Genomic DNA, 23,754 nt, shown 5'->3' on the forward strand with positions numbered 1-23,754 from the left:
GTCAAAAAAACATACACAAAAAACACCAAAAGAAACCCTGCAGCTCATGATGATACATTGACGTCTTAAGACATGAAACAATCAGTCTTTACAAGAAACTGAACAGTATTTTTTTTTTACCTCTGATCCACTGCAAAGTCCAACTTTCCTGAGCACGTTCACAACAGCCGGCGTGTGACCTCAGTTCGTTATAAAAAAATACGTAAGCACAGCTGATGCTTTCAGTAGTACTCTATCCCCCTCTGGGTCTCTAAAATCATCAGGGGAAAATGATTGCTGCAGACCCTCCACACTTTTAGTAACTTCATGGGTGTGTTGATATCCAGCCGAAGAGCAAGAAACCATAACTCCAGTTGATCAGGCTCAAAAGTTGGGAGTCAGTGAAAAGTCAAGACGTAATCTTTTAGTTTTTAATCAGCTGCAACAATCAGGATAAGCACAAGTAATTACCATTTTGAGTAGCCGTCGTACCCACAATCTCTCTGCACTGTGTAAACAATGAGTGACATATGCGTGCGACAGATCGCTTTCACTCATGCATCTACTATGCGCGTTGATGCGTTGTGAATGTGCTCAGGACAGCTGGACATTGCGGTGGATCAGAGGTAAAAATGAAATAAATACTTTTCAGTTTCTTGCACAGACCGATTGTTTCGTGTCTTAAGACCTCAATGTATCATCACGAGCCGCAGGGTTTAATTTGGTTTTGTCTGTGTATGTTTTTTTGACTCTCAAAGACATGGGTATCATTGACCACCATTATATGACTGACAGACTGCAATGGTTTGAGTTAAAAACCTTTGTTGTTGTTCTACTGAAGAAACAAGGTCACCTACATCTTGGGTATCCTGGGGGTAAGCAGATAAACTATCCCTTCAAATGATTGTGATTAGCTAGCTGCTGCAGACGAGATACTATCAGTGATTTAATTTTTTTTTTTTTCATCACAAAAAACTATGTTGTATCTTTGTAATATACAGCTATGGAGAAAAATGAAAGACCACTTGAGGGGTTCTCAGTTTTTCTGGTTTTATGATTTGTGGTTATGTGTTTGAGTAGAACGTGATTTTGTTTTGTTCTGTATACTACTGGTGACATTTCTTCCAAGTTTTAAGTGGGAATGTTGTCCTTTAGAGCATTTCTTGTATAAAATAACAGTTAGCCAAAATAACAAAAAAATGTTTTTTTAGGCATGGTTATGTTCATTTTTAGACAACACAATACCAAGTTTAAACTTTTAATACGTTTTAACTTTAGAGAGATAATACAATCAATATTTGGTGGAATAACCCTGATTAAACCCTGATAAAGCTCATTCTGATTCAATCACAACAAATGAAACCATTTGATATTTTGACCAATTTGACCAAAACAAGGTGCTTTGGATGATAATATAATGTTATCAAAACTTATAGAATAGAACAAATATTAGCATTTTTCTCTAGGATATAGTAAATCCAGTAGATCCAGAGAAACTGAAAGTATACATATCCAGTAGCATTCAAACTTTTGGCTTTGTCAGTTAAATTTTATTTAAACTTTAATTTAAAAATGTTCACTGCTGCATTTATTTAAAAATACAGTAAAAACAGTAATTTTGTGAAATATTATTTACAGTTTAAAATAACTTTTCTACTTTACTATACTTGAAATTGTGATTTATTTCTGTAATAGCAAAGCAGCCATTACTCCGGTCTTCAGTGTCACATGACATTCATAAATCATTCTAATATGCTGATTTGGTGCTTAAAACATTTCTAGGATTCTTAAATGAATAAGGTTTGATAAAACATATGTTTTGAAACATTATAAATGCATTTACTGTGACTTCTGATACATTTAATGCATGCTTACTAAATAAAACTATTAATTTCTTCCCAAAAAAAAAAAAAAATCGTATTAACCTCAAACCCAAATCGTAATGTATGAGTTGACCCCGATCACAATTCACTTTTGTTAAATGGAAAAAGAGCAGTTTGACCATTCTGCCTAACATTCCCTTTTTGAGTCCAACAGAAGTTAAAAATCATACAGGTTTGGAAAGATACGAGAATAATAATAATACATTTTTTTTTGGTAATGAACTTTTCCTTTAATTATGCAGTACAAAAAGGTACAAAGCTGAAGTTATTTGTGCATGGACACAAGTATTGACATTCTGCAGCAAGAAAGATCATTTTTCTCTATGTATGCAGTCAGCCAAGGTCACTTTCGTGGATCACAATAGATTATTTTTCAAATTCCACAGATTTAAGTTGGGTATTATTATCAGTGGCACCAATATTGAAGTGTTTCGTCAGAGCCGGTTGGTTCTTCAAGGTTGTTTTGTCAGGCCGTGTGTGCTCTCTCCGCCCCTGTGCTCTTCACATTCTCCTTCAGTGTGAGGGCTGTATGCTTCAATATTGGCCCCTCACATCCACAACAAGGTTTAGAGTGTCTTGCTCAAGGATGTGTTAAGATTTGAGTGCTGTGTTGGAAAAAACAGAAGGTCCCTGGAGCTGTGCACACTGAACCACATGAAAAAAAGCAGTTCTTTAATGAAATCGCACCCAAATGTGGTGTTGAAGGATGCTCCATGTCAAGTGTTTTGCACTAGTGTAAAAAAAACTTGACGTTGAGTTTTTCTCATTTTGTTCGGAGGTTACGAGTCATTTTTGGGCATGCAGAAATGATCTGTGATTCTCTTCAGTGGGGTTTAATTGAGTTTGGGGTTTAGCAGCTTTACATAGATAAGATCAAATGCTGCTGAAAGCCGTCTGCGATGATACCACTTATGAACGTATTGATTTTTTTCTGACGCTTTTTAAAGAGGAGAGACTTTGAAATAAGCTGTTGTTGTATGATGCATTGCAGCAGGAAGGTGCTTTGGGGGAAGAACGGTCTATCTTTTCTTATATGTGCCCGCACCGATGCTTTTCCCCTCTACAAGATCTGCAGGCATGGAATTAGAAATCTCACAGAAGCAATAAACAGTAATTGGATTTGGCGATGGAAATCTCGTTACCAGGAGAGAGAGAGACCCTGATGGGAACACTGGCAACTTCTCAGGGCTATTGCTGCCACCCTCCCCTCCTCTCTCTCGCCCCACTGATTTAACCAATCATCTTGTATTTGAATCCAGCGAGACCCGCGGTGACGAGGCTGACTGCTGGGGGAGTCTGTGTACGGCTGTCAGTCAAAGAAGCTCTGAGACAGCAGTCATGAGGCCAAGATCAACAGCCACAACATAACAGTGTCCTTTCAATCGTTGTGTATCTGCAGCCTGCCTAATTGTTGTCACATGGCAAATGTTCACAATTAATCTGACTGACTGTGCATATGATGGCCAAAAGATCACAGCAGTCCATGAAAATAACGACTGACCCATAGTGAGCCATTTTAAGGCAGACTGCAATTCCATTTGCTGGTGCATTGAAGCCAGTATGATATAAAATTGATGTTTAAATACTTTTTTAATGTTCAAGGTCCTGTTGGGCGAAAATGTGAATAAGACTTGTCCTTTAGAAATATGTTATCCCTTTAAATATTATCTTTATTACTGTGCAAAAGATAAAGTTCCTCTTGGGGACAAATACAGTTTATCCTTATCCTTAAGTTTGGGGTCAGTAATTAGGGCCCGAGCACTGGTGCTCAAATTCTTCTTCTCCAAAATGAATCGCATTTTTGAGGGCCTGAACATGCTCGAAAACTCACGAAACTTCACGCACACACCAAAACTGGTGAAACTGTTCCCCAGTAGGAAGTCCGAAACCCAACAGGAAGTCTTTATTTTGAATTTTCTCTGCAAGTTTTGTGCTGTTTTTGCCATTTAAACGAACTCCTCCCAGAGATTTAAACAGGTCAACACCAAATTTGGTTAGTCTAATCTAAATCCCTTAAATTGCGAAGAGTTTTTCTTGAGTTGGATGTGGGATGTGTCCTGACAAACTACGATGTTTCGCCATGAAAAAGGAAGTTGTTATAATTCAGGCATACGATGTCCGATCTGTACCAAAATTGATGGATCTACATGCCCATATTCAGTTATAGTCATAGCGCCACCTGCTGGCAACAGAAAGTGGCATGTTTTACACTCTAACAAACTCCTCCTAGAGATTTAATAACATTAACATTATATTTGGTCAGTCTAATCTAAAGTTCGATGTTTCTCCATAGGAATAGAAGGTGTTGTAACTCAGCCATACAATGATCTGATCTGCCCCAAACGTAACATGTTCGATAAGAGTCCTGGCCTGAAAACAATCTAAAGGAAATATTCAGTTACAATCATAGCGCCACCTGTTGGACAGGAAATGACTTGTTTTACACTAACTTAAACATGCAATGTCCAGTCTGCACCAAACTTCATGTTTGGTAAGAGTCCTGGCCTGAAGAAATCTAAAGGCCAGTATTCAGTTACAGTCATAGCGCCACCACCTGGTAGCAGGAAGTTTGACATATATAAATGACATATTTCTTCTATGTTTACCACTTTTAAATGCATATTGCCCACCATTCGCTGCTTTCCTAAAGCCACCGGGTGGCTTGCAGCTTTAATTTTTTTAATTGTTTTTTTTTGTTATGTTTTGTTTTGTTTTGTTTCTGAAAGAAGTCTGTTATGCTCACTAAGGCTGCATTTATCTATTACAGTAAATACAGTAATAGTGTGAAATAGTATTGCAGTTTCAAATAACTGTTCTCTATTTTACTATATTTTCAAATGTTTTTGATTTTAAGCATCATTACTCCAATCTTCAGTTTCACATGATCCTTAAGAAGTCAATATAATATGCTGATTTGGTGCTCAAGAAACATTTCTTATCATTATTAATGCTGAAAACAGTTAATATTTTTTGTGGAAACCATGATACATTATTTCAGAATTCTTTAATAAATATATATATTTAAAAAAAAACAAAAAAATCAAAACAGAATCTTAAAGTGATAATGAAAAATGAAAATTCTGCTATTAATTACTCACCCTCGTGTCGTTCCAAACCCGTAAGACCTTCGTTCATCTTCAGGACACAAATTAAGAAATTTTTGGTGAAATCTGAGAGTTTTCTGACCCTGTATAGACAGCAATGTAACTACCACGTTCAAGAGGAAAGAGAAGAGAAGAAATTGTTGAATAAAGTTATTTTTGTTTTTTTTTTGCGCACAAAAAGTATTCTCGTAGCTTCATAACATTACGGTTAAACCACTGATGTCACATGGACTATTAAACATGGTAGTTGCATTGCTGTCTAAGCAGGGTCAAAAAGCTATTGGATTTCATCAAAAACATCCTAATATGTGTTCTGAAGATGAACGAATGTCTTACGAGTTTGGCACGACATGAGGGTGATTTAATTAATTACAGAATTTTCATTTTTGGGTGAGCTATCCCTTTAAATGACAGAATATGTTTTTTACTAAATTTAAAATGAAAATGTAGTCAATTTAATACATCCTACCTGAATAAAAAGATTCATTTCTTTTAAAAAGTGTAATGGTAGTGTATGGAAGATAAATGGGTTCAAATGTCTTTTCGTGTTGACTTGACGCTCAGAATTTGTCTGCTTTCCTCCAAAACTTTTGTGTTTACCCTAGCTGGAACTGAAAACTTTTAATCCTAAATATTTGTAATGAAAAATGTATGAGGTCTTTGAGTTGCAGAGTTGACATGAGACTAGACAAATGAAAGGCCAGGGTATTCGCAAACACTTTCACAGCTTTCAGATTCTCTGTAAGTGATTATAACAATCATTTTGGTTTGTTTACTGCCCGGCAGTTCACTTCAGGAGTTCCAGGAAGTCTTCATAGGTGCTGGATTTTAATTAGATATGTCCTCTCATCTACCACCACAATAATGACAAGAGGCATCAGCTGAAATCCATTTATGCTTTCCTTCAAGCCCGAGCTAAAGGAATGAATTGACTTCTAATATTGCACTAATTCAGCTTGCTGTAAAAAGTTAATTGAGAGGGTCAGGGAGCTAAAACGCCTTGTCAAAATCAATTAGCCAGCTCACATATCTCACTAAAAATTCAATAATGTTTATTTTTGCCCATTCAGGAACTTTCTGTGATTGTCACCTCATGCGCTTTCTTTACTCAGTGAAAAGCATCATTGTTTGAAAATGTCACCTCTTCTGTGTGTAGGTGTTTGTTTAGAGAATTTGTACTGATTTGCATCAGACAAGTGGGGCCATTTCAAGAAGCGCCATTGCATTTTGATTAATGCCATTTGCAGGTGCTGTTGTAATCACAAAAGTTCAATTTGAAGTAAAGAAGACTGTGTTCTTTACTTAGAGAGGAATATACTTTATATCATAATAGCTCTTTGAGACATTAAAATGCCCACAGAAATAGACGTGGTCAGCTCTTTTTAATATTATGCTCAGTATGTGTTGTATTATAATATTAGTACGTTGAAATTATGGTTTTAATTAATAGTACAGACTGAGACATCCTATCGTGATGTATGGTTTTTGTTCCCTAGAGACTCTGTGTTATTAAAAGGACCTTTTGGGGGATCATTACTTATGTGTGTGCTGGCTTGATGCTTAATCATAAGGTGTTGAAATAAAGAACATGTAATTATGCTCTTTTCCTCAGACTGGGCATCAGAGATGGTGGGAGCAGGAAATCCCGATAGAAGACAACATCCAGAAAGGAGAACTGCTCACCTACAACCTCACAGAACTCATTAAACCCGAGGCCTACCAGGTCCGCCTCACACCGATAACACGATTCGGAGAGGGGGATTCAACGGAAAGGATAATTCGATACAGTGGTGAGAAAAAGCTTGTTTGTTTTAGTGTTTTGTTACATGATGTTCAGAGGAAGAGAGTACAGTGGAGTCAAAAATAGGGTTAAACAATATATCTGTAATATATTAGTTATCAGTATTAGATTGATTTAGGTTGATATTCAGTGTTTGTGCATGCACTCTAGAAATATGGACAAATGATTGGGTTGTTTTGACCAGCGGCTGGGGTAAATGTTTAACTTAACCTTCTGGGTAGTTTTATTTAACTCAACTGTATTTCTTGCTTAAAATGAACCCAAAATAGGTTAGATATGAACATGTTTTATTAGGTTCAATAAATGATCATTTATTAATTAAGTTGAATAAATAATAATTAAATAAACATTTTTTTAATATTTTTATTAGATTTTTGATCACTAAATTTGTAAAAACTAACACAACAGGAAAATTTTAATAATAGTTCATTTTTCAAATCTCTTTGAGGATTCATTTTTGTACTGTGTACATGCTAAAAAATGGACAAACACAGCGACTGGGAGATTTTGACCCAGCGGTTGTGTTAAATGTTTGACCTAACCTTTGGGTAGTTTTATTTAACTCACCTATTGTTTAAAAATTACTATATGAAAACTTAAAATAAAACAAAATAGGTTGTAAATTAAAAGTCAGGCACATAATTACTAGAGGGATCAGGAATAACAAAAGCTGAACATTTATTAATAAGCACTTTAAATAATGTTTATTATTTATCATTTATATTAGGTGGCCTTAACTACTATGTATTTACATTTAAATTAATAATTTGGTACAATGCACTTATTATATAACATACATGTTTTTACATTGTATTTTTATTTAAAAAATTACCTGCATGTAATTTTATCTGTAATTAATTATGTAATTATGTATTCCGTACACCCTTTAGCCCACCCTTAAACCTACCCATACCACCAAACCTGTTCCTAACCTTACCCATATCCCACCTCGGTAGCAGCAAAAGTGTTTTGCAATACAATATGAACACAATAAGTACATTGTACTTATTTTTCATGTAAGTACACACTAGTTAAGGCCACCTAATATAAAGTGGGACCATTATTTATTAAACCTGTTAATAAATGTTCATTTATAGGACTTATTAATCAACCTATTTTAGAAATATAGTCATTTTTAAGCAATTGTTGAGTTTAATAAAAGTACCCAAAAGGTTGGGTTAAACATTTAATCCAACCGCTGGGTCAAAACAACCCAATCGCTTGATTTGTCTACATTTCACCCAGTACTGAGTTGTTTTTAACCCAGCATTTTTAGAGTACGTTATGATATTGATACCTGTTTTGTAGAATTTAAAACCATTTTTAGTTTTTATTTTATTTTTTAAAACAAATTTGTATCAAATCTCAAATAAACCATTTATTGGTTACAGTATCGGCCACAAAGTGGAATTCAAATTAATATTGTTTCATCCCTCTAGTAATAAAGTCAACACTGAAATTCTGTAAATACCAAATACCAAGAATACTGAATTTTTTTGCACACTTTTTTTTATCAAATTATTATGCATTTAGTTAAGTTTAATAATTCATAGTTATTATTATTAGTTAACTTTCTAACTTTCTATAGTTAGAAAAAAAATCTATATTTTCAATAATGCTCTCAGACTTCTAGACCCCACTGAATGTTTCATGCAAATATGTAACTCCTTATGAAAAACATAATAATAATAATAAACTAAGAATCGTGTGAGTGTACTGATAGTGACAGTGATGCGTGTCAGTTTTAAAGTCAAGGTCATTTATTAAAAACACTGAGATCTTCCATTCAAGGTTAGATATGACTGCACCAAATATTGTGCAAATATCTCATCTTTTTATTTAAAAAGAACACTTCACTGATTCGACTCTGTTAAACATTTGTGTACAAATCTGCTAATCTATCAAATAACCACAAGAGGACATTTTAATTAATTTTTTTATGTAATAGAGACCTCTGCTGGCTGTGTACATGAAAAATGCACATATTACTCATCTGTTGATATGCATTTTAATAGCAACTGGTATATTCATATTATTTCTTATTTTCTAAAACTAACCAGAGCTGTAGACTGATCTTATTGTTTTGCTTTGTGCTTCTTAAAGAGGCCAGTCGAGACACAGGTAACGTATATCAAGTCACCTAAACCCTACGTCTGTGGTGCCTGAACCCTTTCCCTTCTTTACTGGAAAACCAATCGTAATGTGGCAGCTTTATGACCTCACCAATGGCTGAATGCACTCGGGCACATTCATTAACTGTGCACAGTGTTCTGTTATCGAGGTTGCACAACCCCAGTGAGGCTCTTTAAAGGCTCTGTCTTAATTTTAAGCCATTGCTTATGGGTAGTAGACATGAAATACTGTGGAAAGTCGACATGTCCTGAGGTGTGACATGCTAGACTCCGAAACTATTTTAAACAGCACTGGGCTGTCGAGTGAATGCCCTTCACCCTCTCTGTGGCTTATAAAAATAAGGATTTTCAAGAAAAGACCACAGAAGACCTGTGCAGACCAGGTGCAATTTCAAAAGCGGTGAGAAAAATCCTCCAAAAAGCATTTATTCTTCCATCCGGTCATTATTTCATTTATTCTGCTCATAGTTTATTCAGCAGCTTGCCCATGTGATATGAAGCCCTATGGCTCTACACGGTCTTTGTGTCAGGTAATGGAAATACCAGTGCTAAAAAATTGAAAATGTCTCATTTCATAACATCTCCCTCTCTGCTGTTCCGTTTCCCCAGAAGTCATTTTGCCACAGGGCTCATGGGAAAAGACCATCTGTATTGATGGGATGACTTTCACACCAGGAGCACTTCCATCAAAGAGTCCAGCTTTTGCCACTGTGACATTATGCATTTTAATTGGCTCAAATAGCCCGGAGAAGGTGATAGCACAATCACACCAGTCACAATCCATATCCCAGCTTTCACAATAATACACTGGCATTTAAGCCGTGTGTAAATGGCTGGAGAAGCTCTCTGTGAGGATACCTTCTGTTGGTTTGCTAAAACTGCATATTTATGTATGCATTTGGCAGATGGTTAAATCCAAATTGTCTTACATTGCATTCAAGATATACATTTTCTTTCAGTTCATGTGCAGCGCCACTGAATTTTTAATGATAAAATGTTAAGGAAACGAAAAATCTGTCATTGCAAACCTGTATGACTTCTGTTCTAAGAACGTCAAGTTATATTAAGGTATATTTATTCATTATTCATTTTAAAATAATATATAATAATTAGGGCTGTCAACTTAATGCGTTAACTAAATTAGTTATGAAAAAATAATAACACAGTTAAAATATTTTAACGCAGTTAACACTCTCAAGACCTCAAGATATACATCTTATATTTTATACAGTTGACTATTGACAAATATGATTCATCCATAAATGCAGATATGCCCTAAAATTCAAGATATTGGTGCAAAAAATGCCCCTGTATGTGTTTTGTCTCATATTTATTTATATCACATGATATCACATATACGAATCAAGGTCAGTATGACATGAGTGCTGATTTTGTTCCGATCTACCACAACCTTAAATGTGATTTTATACGACAGTTCAGTAAGAAGTTGATATTGTGTTAGATTTTAAACACTATATTTTGTGTCTTTGCTCAATTTTGCTCAATTTTGCTCAGAACAGCGGCATTTAGTTTCTGAATGAATCCACGTTTTCAACAAATCGTGTGAATCAATTACTCATAAAGAGCCATTTACTTTATTCCTGAATGAAGCAGCCATTTGAACGAATCGAATCGAATAAGTGAATGACTCATAAAGACATTTAACGCAGCCTGCTGGCAGATTTAGTTTCTTATTTAGAGTATCATTTCATTCAAAAAAAAATAAATATATAATAAAAATAAATAAATATAAAATAAAAACAAAAACATAAAGGGACAGTTCACCCAAAAATGTTTAATTCTGTCACTTAATTCTGTACCTTTTTTTTGTGGAACATAAAAGAAAGTATTTTGAAGACTGCTGGTAACAAAGCTGGTTTTTTAAAATACTGAGGTGTTTCTTAAATTATCTACTTTTATGTTCCATAGTTTACGTGTTACAGTTTACAATTTATAATGTTTACTTCATATTTTCTCATTTAACACAAAAATAGATTTAAATAATCTTTTCTGGGCATTTTCACAGTCAAATTTATTTTGCGATTAATTTGATTAATTAATTGACACATCATGTAATTAATTAGATAAAAAAATAATAATTTATTTGTGCACTGGTATTCCCATTCATTATATTCATTATATTCAAAAAAAAAAAAAAAAGTATTTTAATTAAAACAGATTTATCTGTGTCCTTGAGATGTGAATGTCACACTACTTATTTGCCACAAAATAATAGTGAACAATATTTTAAATAATTTGACTTTATTTTGAATAGTCATTTTAAATGACACGAGAAAGAGCAGTATCACCAGTTTAAAGAAGTTCACTTCCAGAACAAAAATTTACAGATAAATTACTCACCCCCCTTTGTCATCCAAGATGTTCATGTCTTTCTTTCTTCAGTCGTAAAGAAATTATGTTTCTTGAGGAAAACATCTCAGGAATGTTCTCCATATAGTGGACTTCCATGATGCCTGCAAGTTTGAACTTCCAAAATGCAGTTTTGAAGGGCTCTAAACGATCCCAGTTGAGGAAGAAGGGTCTTATCTAGTGAAACAATTGGTTATTTTCTACAAAAAAAAATGTTTTCCTCAAGAAACATAATTTCTTTACGACTGAAGAAAAGAAGACGTGAACATCTTGGATGACAACGGGGTGAGCAAATTATCTGTAAATTTTTGTTCTGGAAGTGGACTTCTCCTTTAAATCTAATGAACCAAGTTAAAGGGATAGTTCACCCAAGAATGAAAATTCTGTCATTAATTACTCGTTCCAAACCTGTAAATTAATGTTATTTTTGTTTTCTTTGCGCACAAAAAGTACTCTCATGGCTTCATAAAATTTCGGTTGAACCACTGATGTCACATGGACTATTTTAACGATGTCCTTACTACTTTTCTGGGTCTGGGAACGTGTCAGTGCTGTCTATGCAGGATCAAAAAGCTCTCGAATTTCATCATAAATATCGTAATTTGTGTTCCGAAGATGAATTAAAGGTCTTAAGGGTTAGGAACGACATGAGGATGAGTAAATAATGACAGAATATTCATTTTGGGGTGAACTATCCCGTTAAGTTCCACTCTAATTTATTATTTTTTGTTTTTCACAAACCCAGCTGCAAAATCCAGAGTTACGCTTACATTTATCCAGTTGGCAGATGCATAAATCCAAAGAGACTTGCACTGCATTCAGTGTATTCATTTTTTCAGTTCATGTGCAACACCAATGAATTTTTAATGTTAAAGGGGTAGTTCGTACGAAATGTGAAAATATGTTTTCACCCTCATGTCATCCCAAACCTATGTGACTTCTGTCGAACACACACAAATAAACATTTGGATGCGTTTTTCTGTCAGTGGGATCCAGTGTATGGACAATAAAGTGTAAAAGGTTCAAAATACCATAAGAAAGAAACTTATATAGATTTGGAATGACATAAAGTTGTGTAAAAGATTCATTTTTTGGTCCATGTATGTGTTTATTTGACTTTTTACTGAATGCAGCAAATGTATTCACGAGAACAAGCCAGAATCAGCCATTTCCATGACATTTCAGTGAATTTTTTCTTCCCCGCTCCTGTACTTTGTGATTGTTATTGGAAAGGCAAGCCATCGCAACCTGTGGCAAAGGTTGCACAGTGTTTGTTAAGACTTTGAATGGCTGTGGTTCAAATTTGTGCATGGACAGTGCCAGACAAATTAACAAGCCACCAAGAAGAATTGATGGACTGTGTCATTCGGTATCATTATATAAAGCAGTTATTCAACACATAAACTTGCTGCTGCCTGTAGATTGCTTTGGAAAGCCACCAACTGGCAGCTATTTATGAGCCTTTCAGAGAACACAAACAGGCTGAGAGGACAGTGCTAACAAGCTATTATAATTGTATTGTCAAACAGTTAGTACACCTCACCACGACTTCGCTATGGTATTAGTTTGTCATAAATGGCATTACTTGTTAGTTTAGTAGTTTACTGCTGGTAATATTAATAATAATGATTGAATGCAGGTCATTTAAATGCTAATGCAAGCTTTATAGCAAAATGGATGAATATGTTGTATGCTGATGAGGATGCATGTATGATTCTACTCATTAATTTTTATATGCCTTTGATTATGTGTGGGAATACTTGAACTAAATGATAACATATTGTTTCTAAGATGCCTTCGGGTTTTGCCTGGGTATCGCAAAACCCAGTCTCTATGATAAGACGGCATGGCTTGTACAGTATCTAGCCTGAATTGCATTACTGCAATTTATTACTCAGCTCTGCACATTTATGTCGTTATCTGGCTTGTTCAAATGAAAGGCTTGAATATGGTTGGGTTTTACCTTAAAGCTTGCCTCTGAGTAGGACAGCAGTGAATCCTCTCTGAGTGGGAGATATACTGGGTCTAATTGCTTGTGTGTTTAATGATGTTGACGTTTTGCTTTTGCCTCCTGCTCCAATAGCTCTAATTGTACTTTACGGGGATACAGGGAGAGAGAAAGGCAAAGGAGAGAACATGGAGCCCATCAATTTAGAGAGCGTGTTAATGCGGCACGTGTTTCCAAATACACAACATCTGCTTGGTTTAACCAAAGCAGGCCTCTCCTCCTTACCCCATTTAGAAACAGCTGGATGGTTTACAGAAAGGGAACTGTAACCTTCATGGAATAATTAGCTTCTAAATTATGATTTCAGAATGGGGAAAAAACAGCTAGTCTTGAGTAGTTAATATAAAATGTGATTTGTGTTCAAATGTGAGAGATAAACTGATTGTGTCATTTTATTATCAGCAATGTTGTTTAAAGGCATAGTTCACTTTCAAAAGAAAATTTCCTAATAATTTACTCACCCCCATGTCATTCAAGATGTTCATGTCTTTCTTTCTTCAGTCGAAAAGAAATGAAGGGGTTTTTTCTCCCTATAGTGGACTTGAATGGGGTCCAAACTGCAGTTTCATTGCAGCTTCAAAGGGTCTTATCTAGCGAAGAAACTTAAATGAAATACTTTTTAACCACAAATACTCACGCGTGACGTAGGCAGAAGTACCGACCCATTGTTTACAAAGCAAACATGCAAAGAAGGTCAAACGCTTTTTACAAAAAAAAGGTAAAACAACAGTGATGATTTTGAAGTTGGAAGTGAAACTGTGATGGAGTTTTCGGCCTACCCTACCTTTTTCAAACAAAGTACACAGATGAAGAACTAACAGCGCGTGACTTTTCCAAAGTGATTACGTAATCTGTGAAGCCATTTTACACTGTAAAAAAATGATTTGTTGAGTCAACTTAAAGGAGAAGTCCACTTCCAGAACAACAATTTACAAATAATTTACTCACCCTCTTGTCATCCAAGATGTTCATGTCTTTCTGTCTTCAGTCATATGAAATTATGGTTTTTAAGGAAAGCATTTCAGGATTTTTTCCATATAATGGACTTCAATGGTGCCCCGATTTTGAACTTCCAAAATGCAGTTTAAATGCAGCTTCAAAGGGCTCTAAACAATCCCAGCCGAGGAAGAAGGGTCTTATCTAGCGAAACTATGTCATTTTTTTTCGAAAAATTAAAATTTGTATACTTTTTAAGCACAAAAGCTTATGTAGCACTAGCTCTGGGATGTGCGTCCACGACGCTACGTACTAAAGAATCACGTCGAAGGTCACACGCGACACAAGACCTGACTTGCTGATTCTTTCTGACAGTGGAATAGATATGGTCCATTCTTGACAGCATTGAGATTCCTGCTCTGTTGGCAATGGTTGGCATTTTCCATACGTGCACCACCATGTCTCGTTTGAACGTGGTCTGACTGCGGCTTGAGAGACTTGTGTCGCCGCAGCAGTCTCCTCTCTCTGTCTAAGTTCATCGTCTGTGTACTCCGGCTCAAAAAGGTAGGGTATGGCTCAAAAACTCCATCTCATTTTCTCCTACAACTTCAGAATCGTCCGAAAAAATTACCGATCGTTTTGCTAGATAAGATCCTTGGCTGGGATCGTTTAGAGCCCTTTGAAGCTGCATGTAAACTGCATTTTGGAAGTTCAAAATCGGGGGGCACCATAGAAGTCCATTATATGGAGAAAAATACTGAAATGATTTCCTTAAAAATCATAATTTCTTTACGACTGAAAACAGAAAGAAGTGAACATCATGGATGTCAATAGGGGTGAGTGAATTATTTGTAAATTGTTGTTCTGGAAGCGGACTTTAAAATAATTTGTTACCCGGCTGCCTTAAAATTTTAAGTTCAGTCAACTCAAAAAAGTTTAGTCAGCTTGAAATGTTAAGTTGTACTAAGTGGCAATTTAGATATTTGAGTTCATTCAACTTAAATTGTAAGGCAACTGGATAACAAGCCAAGCTTTTAAATTTAACAGACAAATTTTTTGTTTAGTCAACTTTTAGTCAAGTTTTCACTTAGTACAATTTAACATTTCAAGTTGACTAAACTTATTTGAGTTGACTGAATCTAAAATTTCAAGGCAGCAGGGTAACAAATTATTTTAAGTTGACTCAACAAATTGTGTTTTTACAGTATAGCGCAGGACAAGCAGTTGTGGTTAAAAGTATATAATATATATATATTTTTTTAAATGACCAATCATTTTTTCTACATAAGACCTTTATTCCTCTGCTGGGATCATGTAGAGGCATTTGAAGCAATTGAAGTCCACTGCATGGAGAAAAATCCTGGAATGTTTTCCTTAAAAAAAGAAATGAAATTTCTTTTTCATTGAAGAAAGAAAGACATGAAAATCTTGGATGACGTGAGTAAATTATCAGGGAGTTTTTGTTCTGGAAATAAACTAATCTGCTGTTAAATGTTTTGCAAACTTAAGCGTATTATTTCAACATAAATTGTGTTTTTATTCAACTAATAATAATTCTGTTGAATTTCGTTGGTAATTATATTATCCAGTATTGTAATATTTTTTTTTTTTTTGTTCTATAAATAATGTATTTGTAATGTTGGAAATAACCTTGATAACAGGGAGAGCAGCAGCCATTTTGGTTTGAAATGATCCACCCCGTTTCATCCCTCTTTCATTCCCTCTTATGTCCAAACAAATGAATTTTTATAAATTGCGCTCGAGATGCTTCAAAAACCACCTCCGAAATAGAAAAGGCATCTGTTTCAAGGAATGACTCACTAACATTTTGTCTTCCTTGACAAAATCCTCTGTTCCCCTCAAGGCTGCAATTCCCATGACACTTCCCATCATTCACTCATTCATTCATTTGTAAACTCTATGTATGTAGACAGACATTTGCTAATTAATTTCCCCTTCTTTCCCCCTCCTGTCAACTTTTTACTTTTTCATTTGTATCATCAATTTCGTGTGGAGCTGTTCCCCCTGCAGTTCACAAAGCAGACATTTACACTGACAACCCCTTGTGAACATCTGCTGTGTTTGAACGGCGTCGTGCTAATCTTTCTCATTATAGGAGCCTGATCAAATGCCAGAACCGATGCCACGTTTCCATCCCAGAAACCGACTGTCGCACTGTACTCGGTTTACTGTTGGAACGTCAATTTGAGAGACTCACATTGATGTATTTCTTAAAATTCCTCTGCTGAAGTTAAAGCCCTTGACGATATGATGTTTTCAAACATCTTCTGAGAGGATGACCATTGATTTTTTTTCTACATAGAAATTCTCAGCTTAGCGTAATCACTGCTCTTGGAGGATCCAAACACGTTTTTCGACTTAAACAGGATTGCACAGGGGGTTTTTTGTATTCTATTAAGGCACCGAGCTAAGTTGGTTGAAATAGGGATCGGTTTCAGTCTCACTATCTTTTCCACACATGCCCTCTGAAACCTTTCTTCCACAATGCACCTTAGCTCTCATTGAGGCTGCCTGGAAGCACACGGCTTTCTGCCGCGCTCAGATAGGCTGCTTGTGAATGGAATGAAGAGAGATACAGGTCTTTATGGTTCACCTGAGCATTGCACAGCCCCATAGCGACCTCTCCCCACACAAACACCCCCTCCAGCACTGACACGCTATTTCATTTCCCCCTCTCTAACTGTGTGATACATGGTAATGATGCCCAAAGCACTTTCTAAACACTTCTCTCCAAGGGCAAACGCCATTCTCCCCTCTCCGAGTCCCCTGCTGTTGTTTATAATGGTTTATTAATCAACTATGTGCTACAAGCCTTTCACAGCTCGGCTTTCGCATGCATAAACTCTTCTCTTTTCTGTTTTACAGCACCGGTGAATCCTCATTGGAGTGAGTATTTTTACATACTTATTTATTTATTCATTTATTAGCAAAAAAAAGACCAGTAAGAGCAATTGAAGAAATATAGCTTTTGACTTCGTATTTATAAACATTTATATGTATGATGAGCATATACACTAACATTCAAAAGTTGCGGGTCTGTAAGATGTTTTAATTTTTTTTTTTGGAAGAATTATGTTCAGCGAGGCTGTTTAACTGATCAAAATTAGAGTTAGTAGAAATATTCTTACAATTAAAAAAATAACTATTTTCTATTTGGATATATTTTAAAATGTAATTTATTTCTTGTGTTAGCATGAAGGCACACAATCCTTCGAAAATCATTTTAATATCCCGATTTGGTGCTTAAGAAATATTTCTTATTCATCATTATTTTGTTGAAAACAGTTGTTGTTAATATTTTTGTGTAAACCATGACACAGCAATGACCATTTTTTCAGGACTCATTGATGAATAGATCAAAATAATAGTTATTCTCAAAAAAAAAAATGCTGAGTTAAAAACAACCCAGTGCCGGGTGAAATATAAACACAAACTCAGCGACTGGGTTGTTTTGACCCAGAGGTTGAATTGAATGTTTAACCGAACCTTCTGGGTAGTTTATTTAACTCAACTATTGCTTAAAAATGACTATATTTTTCTTAAAATGAACCCAGAATAAGTTGGAAATTAACATTTATTAATATGTTTGATAAATGAACATTTATTAATAAGTTGAATAAATAATCATTAAGTAATAAAACTTTTTTAAACTGCTTATTGAAAAATTTTCACCTTTTGATTATTGCTGATGCCTTTAGTAATTATGTGCCAGATTTTTTAATTTACAACCTATTTTGGGTTAATGTAACATTGTAAATGTTGGTTTTGAACTAATTAATGCATCCTTGCCGAATAAAAGTATTAATTTTGGTCTAAAAAATGTACAGATCCCAAACTTAGAACAGTAGTGTATGTATAAATGACTTCTACAAATTATAAATATTTGCAAGCAAATAAAAGTGATTTCAACTCCTATCATATTATGGAATTTATATGTTGGTTTTATTATTTTTCATGTTTTTTTTTTTTCAATAATTTAACACAGTATATCAAATTTGAAATATACCATTTCGTTTACTTTAATCTGTGTAGTTTCTAATGGACAGCGCATACACACACACACAATAAATCATTTAAACATATCTGAATGTAACCTTAACAAAGGTTGACTAATAAATGTTGAACTCTGATGATGATAAATTCAGGTTTGTAAAATGTGCATGTCTCCAAAGATTGTAAAATGGCTTTTTTTTAGATGATATCCATGCATTGCTATTGTACGTTTCAAGCATCTGACTAAACACCCAAAAATGTGACCCTGGACCACAAAACCAGTCTTAAGTAGCATGGGTATATTTGTAGCCCAAAATACGTTATATGGGTCAAAATTATTGATTTTTCATTCATGCCAAAAATCATTAGGATATTAGGTAAAGATCTTGATCCATAAAGATATTTTGTAAATTTCTTACCATAAATATATTAAAACTTTTTTTAAATTTTTGATTAGTAATATGTATTACTACGAACTTCATTTGGACAATTTTAAAGGCAGTTTTCTCAATATTTTAATTTTTTTGCATCCTCAGATTCCAGATTTTCAAATAGTTGTATCTCAGCTAAAGATTGTCCTATCCTTATTCAGCTTTCAGATGATGTATAAATCTCAGTTTCTAAAAAAAAAAAAACATTATTTTTGTGGTCCTGGGTCACAAATGTATTTGTGTACAAATAATCACTCTCACATGACTGAATTGTAGCTTTTTTTAAGTGCTTTTTCTATACACTTTTCATTGTACTGTTTCTCTGCTGAACCATCCATAGGTAAGTTTCACTGCGGCTTTGAAGAGGACACCATTTGTATGTTCATCCAAGATAAAACCGAAGAGTTTGATTGGACAAGACACAGTGCTGCCACCAGGGACACCAAATATACACCCAACACGGGGCCTAGCAGCGACCGCACCGGCTCAAAACAAGGTATACTGCACAAAATGAAATATAGATATGTAGATTTCGAACTACACCAACATCATCACATAATTAAAATATTCACAGATAGTCTAATGAATTGTCATTCATCAATATGGGTGGATGTTGAGTAAAAGGATCTATCGTCAGCAAAGTAAAGGCTTGTGACTTTTAGAGAGAGGCTAATAGCATTAGCGTTCAAAGGCACTTTCAATTTCTCATGTTGCTAAAGGAGTGCAGAGGCTGGCTTTCAATTGGACAGCATTTAGGGGAAGATGCTCAGTGGGTTCCATTAGCTGCACTTTCAGAGAAATGGTGTCAGTCATTAAACTTGACATCGGATCATGACAGCTCCGGTGTGCAACTGGATAATTTCTATGGGTCAACACATCACTAATGCAATCAGCTTGGCTAGTACTTTAGTAAAGTAGAGAAAACTGAAAATGCAAGTCATAAGTTCAGGGAGGAAAAAATGTGTTTATTTAATCTATATATATTGAAGTGGGTTTTATAGAGAGAGTGCTGCAGGGAGGACGTCATTTTTGTAGGCTTACCCACAACAAAAAGCTATTAGGATTTTTGGATTATTGCAGAAAATGATCAACAAAGTTTGTGATTCTTAACACGTTTTGTTCATTAAAACAATCTTCACAAACAAACACTTTTATGACTAACATAAAACCTAATGAATTTTGAAGCCTAAATACAATCGCCAGAAGTAAAACGCTAAAGTTAGGCTATAAATGAACTACGCCACAGTAGCACGAGTTAAATATCACCTCCATTAAGCTTCCGACAACTCTTTAAATCTTTAAATCTACAAATTAGAAAGTTCGAGTTAGAATAGTTTGAAAGAGCTCAAGTATAAGAGGCTGTAAACGCAAACTAGTGAGTATATGAGTTTGCTGATGTTTAATGTCCCTGACAATCTCTAGCTCTGTTTAGCCAATTGATACCAACTGCCTTTTTTAAAAGCTTTAAAAATGTCAAAATGGGGTATTAGTCATATATTTTGTTGTAGAATAAAATGTTAAAGATCTTTAAATGCGGAGCGGTGAAATCGGAAATGATAAAATGCTGACCTGTTTCAGGGTTTAAGGACTTATTCATGTAGCGCGTTGTTAATATTTAATTTAATGGATATTTAAGAGCTTGACTCGTGTCTTTAAGTCACTCTGACCTGATATGGAAAGAAAAAAAATCTGTCTTTTAAAAGTCTATGAAAAATGTGTATTGAAAAATCATTTGTCCTGTGCCATGGAGTCAGTGAGGTGCTATTGATTATTCTTAGTCAGTGCAGACTTCAGTGGAGGTGTATTGAGGCTTTTTAGCAAGAATACATCAAACTGATTTAAAGTGACAGGGTAGATATTTAGAATGTAACAAAAAATGTTAAATTAAAGGAGAAGTCCACTTCCAGAACAAAAATTTACAGATAATGTACTCACCCCCTTGTCATTCAAGATGTTAATGTCTTTCTTTCTTCAACCGTAGAGAAATGATGTTTTTTGAGGAAAACATTTCAGCATTTTTCTCCATATAATGGACTGATATGGTGCCCCGAGTTTGAACTTCCAAAATGCAGTTTAAATGCAGCTTCAGTTGTAAACGATCTCAGCCAAGGAAGAAGGGTCGGTTATTTTCATTTAAAAAAAAAACAATTATTCTGGTTCAAGACAGTTAGGGTATGTCGAAAAACTCCAATCGTATTTTCTCCCTCAACTTCAAAAATCGTTTCAAAATCATCCTACATCGCTGCAAAAGTAACGACCCAGTCTTTGCAAAGTGAACATGCAAAGAAGATCAAACACCCTTAACAAAAAAAGTAAAACAGCGATATAGGGCGATTTTGAAGTTGAGGGAGAACATGAGATGGGAATTTTTTGACATACCCTAACTGTCATGAACCGGAAAAAAATCAGAGCTCAGGCATAGTAAGACAAGACGAGTGTTTGACACTAAAAAGTATATAAATTGTATTATTTTTATGAAAATAACCGATCGCTTCACTAGATAAGACCCTTCTTCCTCGACTTCCTCATTTACAACCACATTTGGGACCTTTGAAGCCACATTTAACCTGCATTTTGGAAGTTCTAACTTGGGGCACCATATCAGTCCATTATATGGAGAAAAATGCTGAAATGTTTTCCTCAAAAAACATAATTTCTTTACGACTGAAGAAAAAAACATGAACATATTGGATGACAAGGGGGTGAGTACACTATCTGTAAATTTTTGATCTAGAAGTGAACTTCTCCTTTAATACTGATCACTCAAGCTTTCAATTCTTCAAAGAATCATGAAACAATGAAGTTTCCACAAAAATGCGCAACTGTTTTTAACATTGATAATAAGATGAAATGTTTCTTGAGCATCAAATCAAAATATTAGAATGATTTCTGAAGGATCATGTGACACTGAAGACTGAAATAATGGTTGCTGAAAATTCAGCTTTGTCATCACAGAAATAAATGATATTTTAAAATATATTAAAACATATAAAACAGTCATTTTAAATTGTAATAATGTTCCACAGTATTTGTTTTCACTGTATTTTTGATCAAATACATGAAACATTGGAGAGCACAAGAGAGAAATTCTTACTGACTAGTTCATCTTTTTGTACAGGTTTTTACATGTACATTGAGACCTCGCGGCCACGTCTGGAGGGAGACAAAGCACGACTGCTGACTCCATCCTTCAATGTCGCCCCTAAAAACCCCTACGGAAATGTGGCTACCAATCCAACATACTGTTTCAGCTTCTACTACCATATGTATGGAAAACATATAGGTGGGTTGTTGTTAGCACAGTATGTCATGAAGAGTCCTGATGTGATCAACTGTGGGGAATGTATGCAAATGACTTGTTTTAATTGTGCCTTTTAATTAGTGTTGATGTGCAGCCAGCTGTAACCTCTACAACCACAGTCTGTTTGACATCACAGCTCTACTGTTCAAATGAGCGCTTGATGACCTGGTCAGTCAGCGATGCAGTCAGTGTTACTTTCTAGATTTTAAAATGAAAAAAGACGACATTTCTAACTGCTTTCTAGTTAGAATATATATATTCTATATAATATCAAAATATGTACTGTTATGGATGTGACATGCCTGAAAATAGCACTTAACAGAAAATCATGCACTAAAAAAATGCTTTAAAAACTTTAAAAGACCTCACATGGATATTTGAACCACCAAATGTTGACATCTGTGCTATCAGTATAGTAAAAACTTTATTTATTCATGGTAAGTTCGACCTGTGCATGGAAGTACCCCATTTTATTCAAGTCCAGTCCAGTATGTGTGGTTTTAACTGTGGTTATCATGATCTAATATGCCACTATGGAAGACTAATGGTTAATTTTAATAACTCAAACAGTCAAAATAATTACATTTCACCATATAAAAAAAACTGCTACAATTTTTACAGACTGTACTGTTTTTGATAATGAATATACATTTACGTCTGCTTCCTAACTCAAGCTACTATCAAATGTGCATTTCTAAGAGACAAAAAAATGATATTATAATATTATTAATATTGCAGCCTGCACTGCAAACTATGATATTCGTCAAAGATACACATCATCAAAGTCAGATAACACAAACCCGTTTCATGATTTGAAACAATATCACTCATTAGAACATGCAGAAACTAAGAAATTATTTTTTCTATTAAGATATTTATTTTGTTAATTACTGGAAAAGTGTGAAGTGTTTGTCATGCTCTGACCATAAAGAGTAGTTTAAAACCACAATTAACAGTCTAGATTCTACAGCTTTCACTTATGAGCAAAAATCTGCCTTTAAACTTGAAAGAAATAAAGATTTTAAATTTATCATGATAATTATCAATATTGACTGATATTAAATATTTTATAATAAGAAGTTTTTTTGTCCATATCGCTCAGCCCTAGTTTATTAAATATTAAATTCATGGAATTGGGATTGAGGATTGAGAATGAACAATACTTCTACAGCATTTAATAATCTTAGTTGATGTTAATTTCAACTTTTACTAATGTATTATTTAAATCACAAGTTAATGCACTGTGAACTAATATGAACAAACAGTGAACAACTGTATTTTTATCAACTAACATTAAAGATTAATAAATACTGTAATAAATGTATTATTCATTGTTCGTTCATGTTAGTTAAATAAATAACTAATGTTAACAAATGACACTTTATTGTACAGTGTTACCAATTTTCTCATAATTGTGATTTGTATGTCACAAGTGCAGCTTTATATCTATAACTTCATTTTCCATAATAACTGTCAAAGATGTGACCTAAATATCTCACATTTGAGTTATTTTGTAAATGTGATGTTATAAATCTCACTTGAATCTCAAAATCGTTCTTATTTTCTTCTTTTTTTATTTATGTATTATGTAAGGATTTCCTGATTTATGTTTTCAGATGCCATTTTACATTATTAGATGAAAACAGGCTTCCGTATAAATCTGTCTTGCAATTGACACTTTATTTCTCATAATCCTGACCGTTTCATCTTCAAAATTGGACTTTAATTGGATTTTAATGTAGACTTTATATGTCAAAATTGCAAATTAATTTCTAACATCTTTTTGTGACTTTAT

The 23,754-nt window shown here is 34.5% G+C and overlaps 1 protein-coding gene across 1 annotated transcript in view; it reads left to right on the forward strand.

The window, feature by feature from the left end:
• mdga2a (MAM domain containing glycosylphosphatidylinositol anchor 2a) overlaps nucleotides 1-23,754 on the forward strand; it is a 194,019-nt gene that overhangs the window by 164,962 nt on the left and 5,303 nt on the right. The window contains exons 11-14 of the mRNA XM_051133144.1: nucleotides 6,579-6,756; nucleotides 17,100-17,120; nucleotides 18,999-19,154; nucleotides 21,777-21,941. Of these exons, the coding sequence (XP_050989101.1) occupies nucleotides 6,579-6,756; nucleotides 17,100-17,120; nucleotides 18,999-19,154; nucleotides 21,777-21,941 (520 nt within the window). The remainder of the gene's footprint in view (nucleotides 1-6,578; nucleotides 6,757-17,099; nucleotides 17,121-18,998; nucleotides 19,155-21,776; nucleotides 21,942-23,754) is intronic.

This window comes from Labeo rohita, chromosome 17 (assembly GCF_022985175.1).
Source record: "Labeo rohita strain BAU-BD-2019 chromosome 17, IGBB_LRoh.1.0, whole genome shotgun sequence".
Classification (NCBI taxonomy): domain Eukaryota; kingdom Metazoa; phylum Chordata; class Actinopteri; order Cypriniformes; family Cyprinidae; genus Labeo; species Labeo rohita.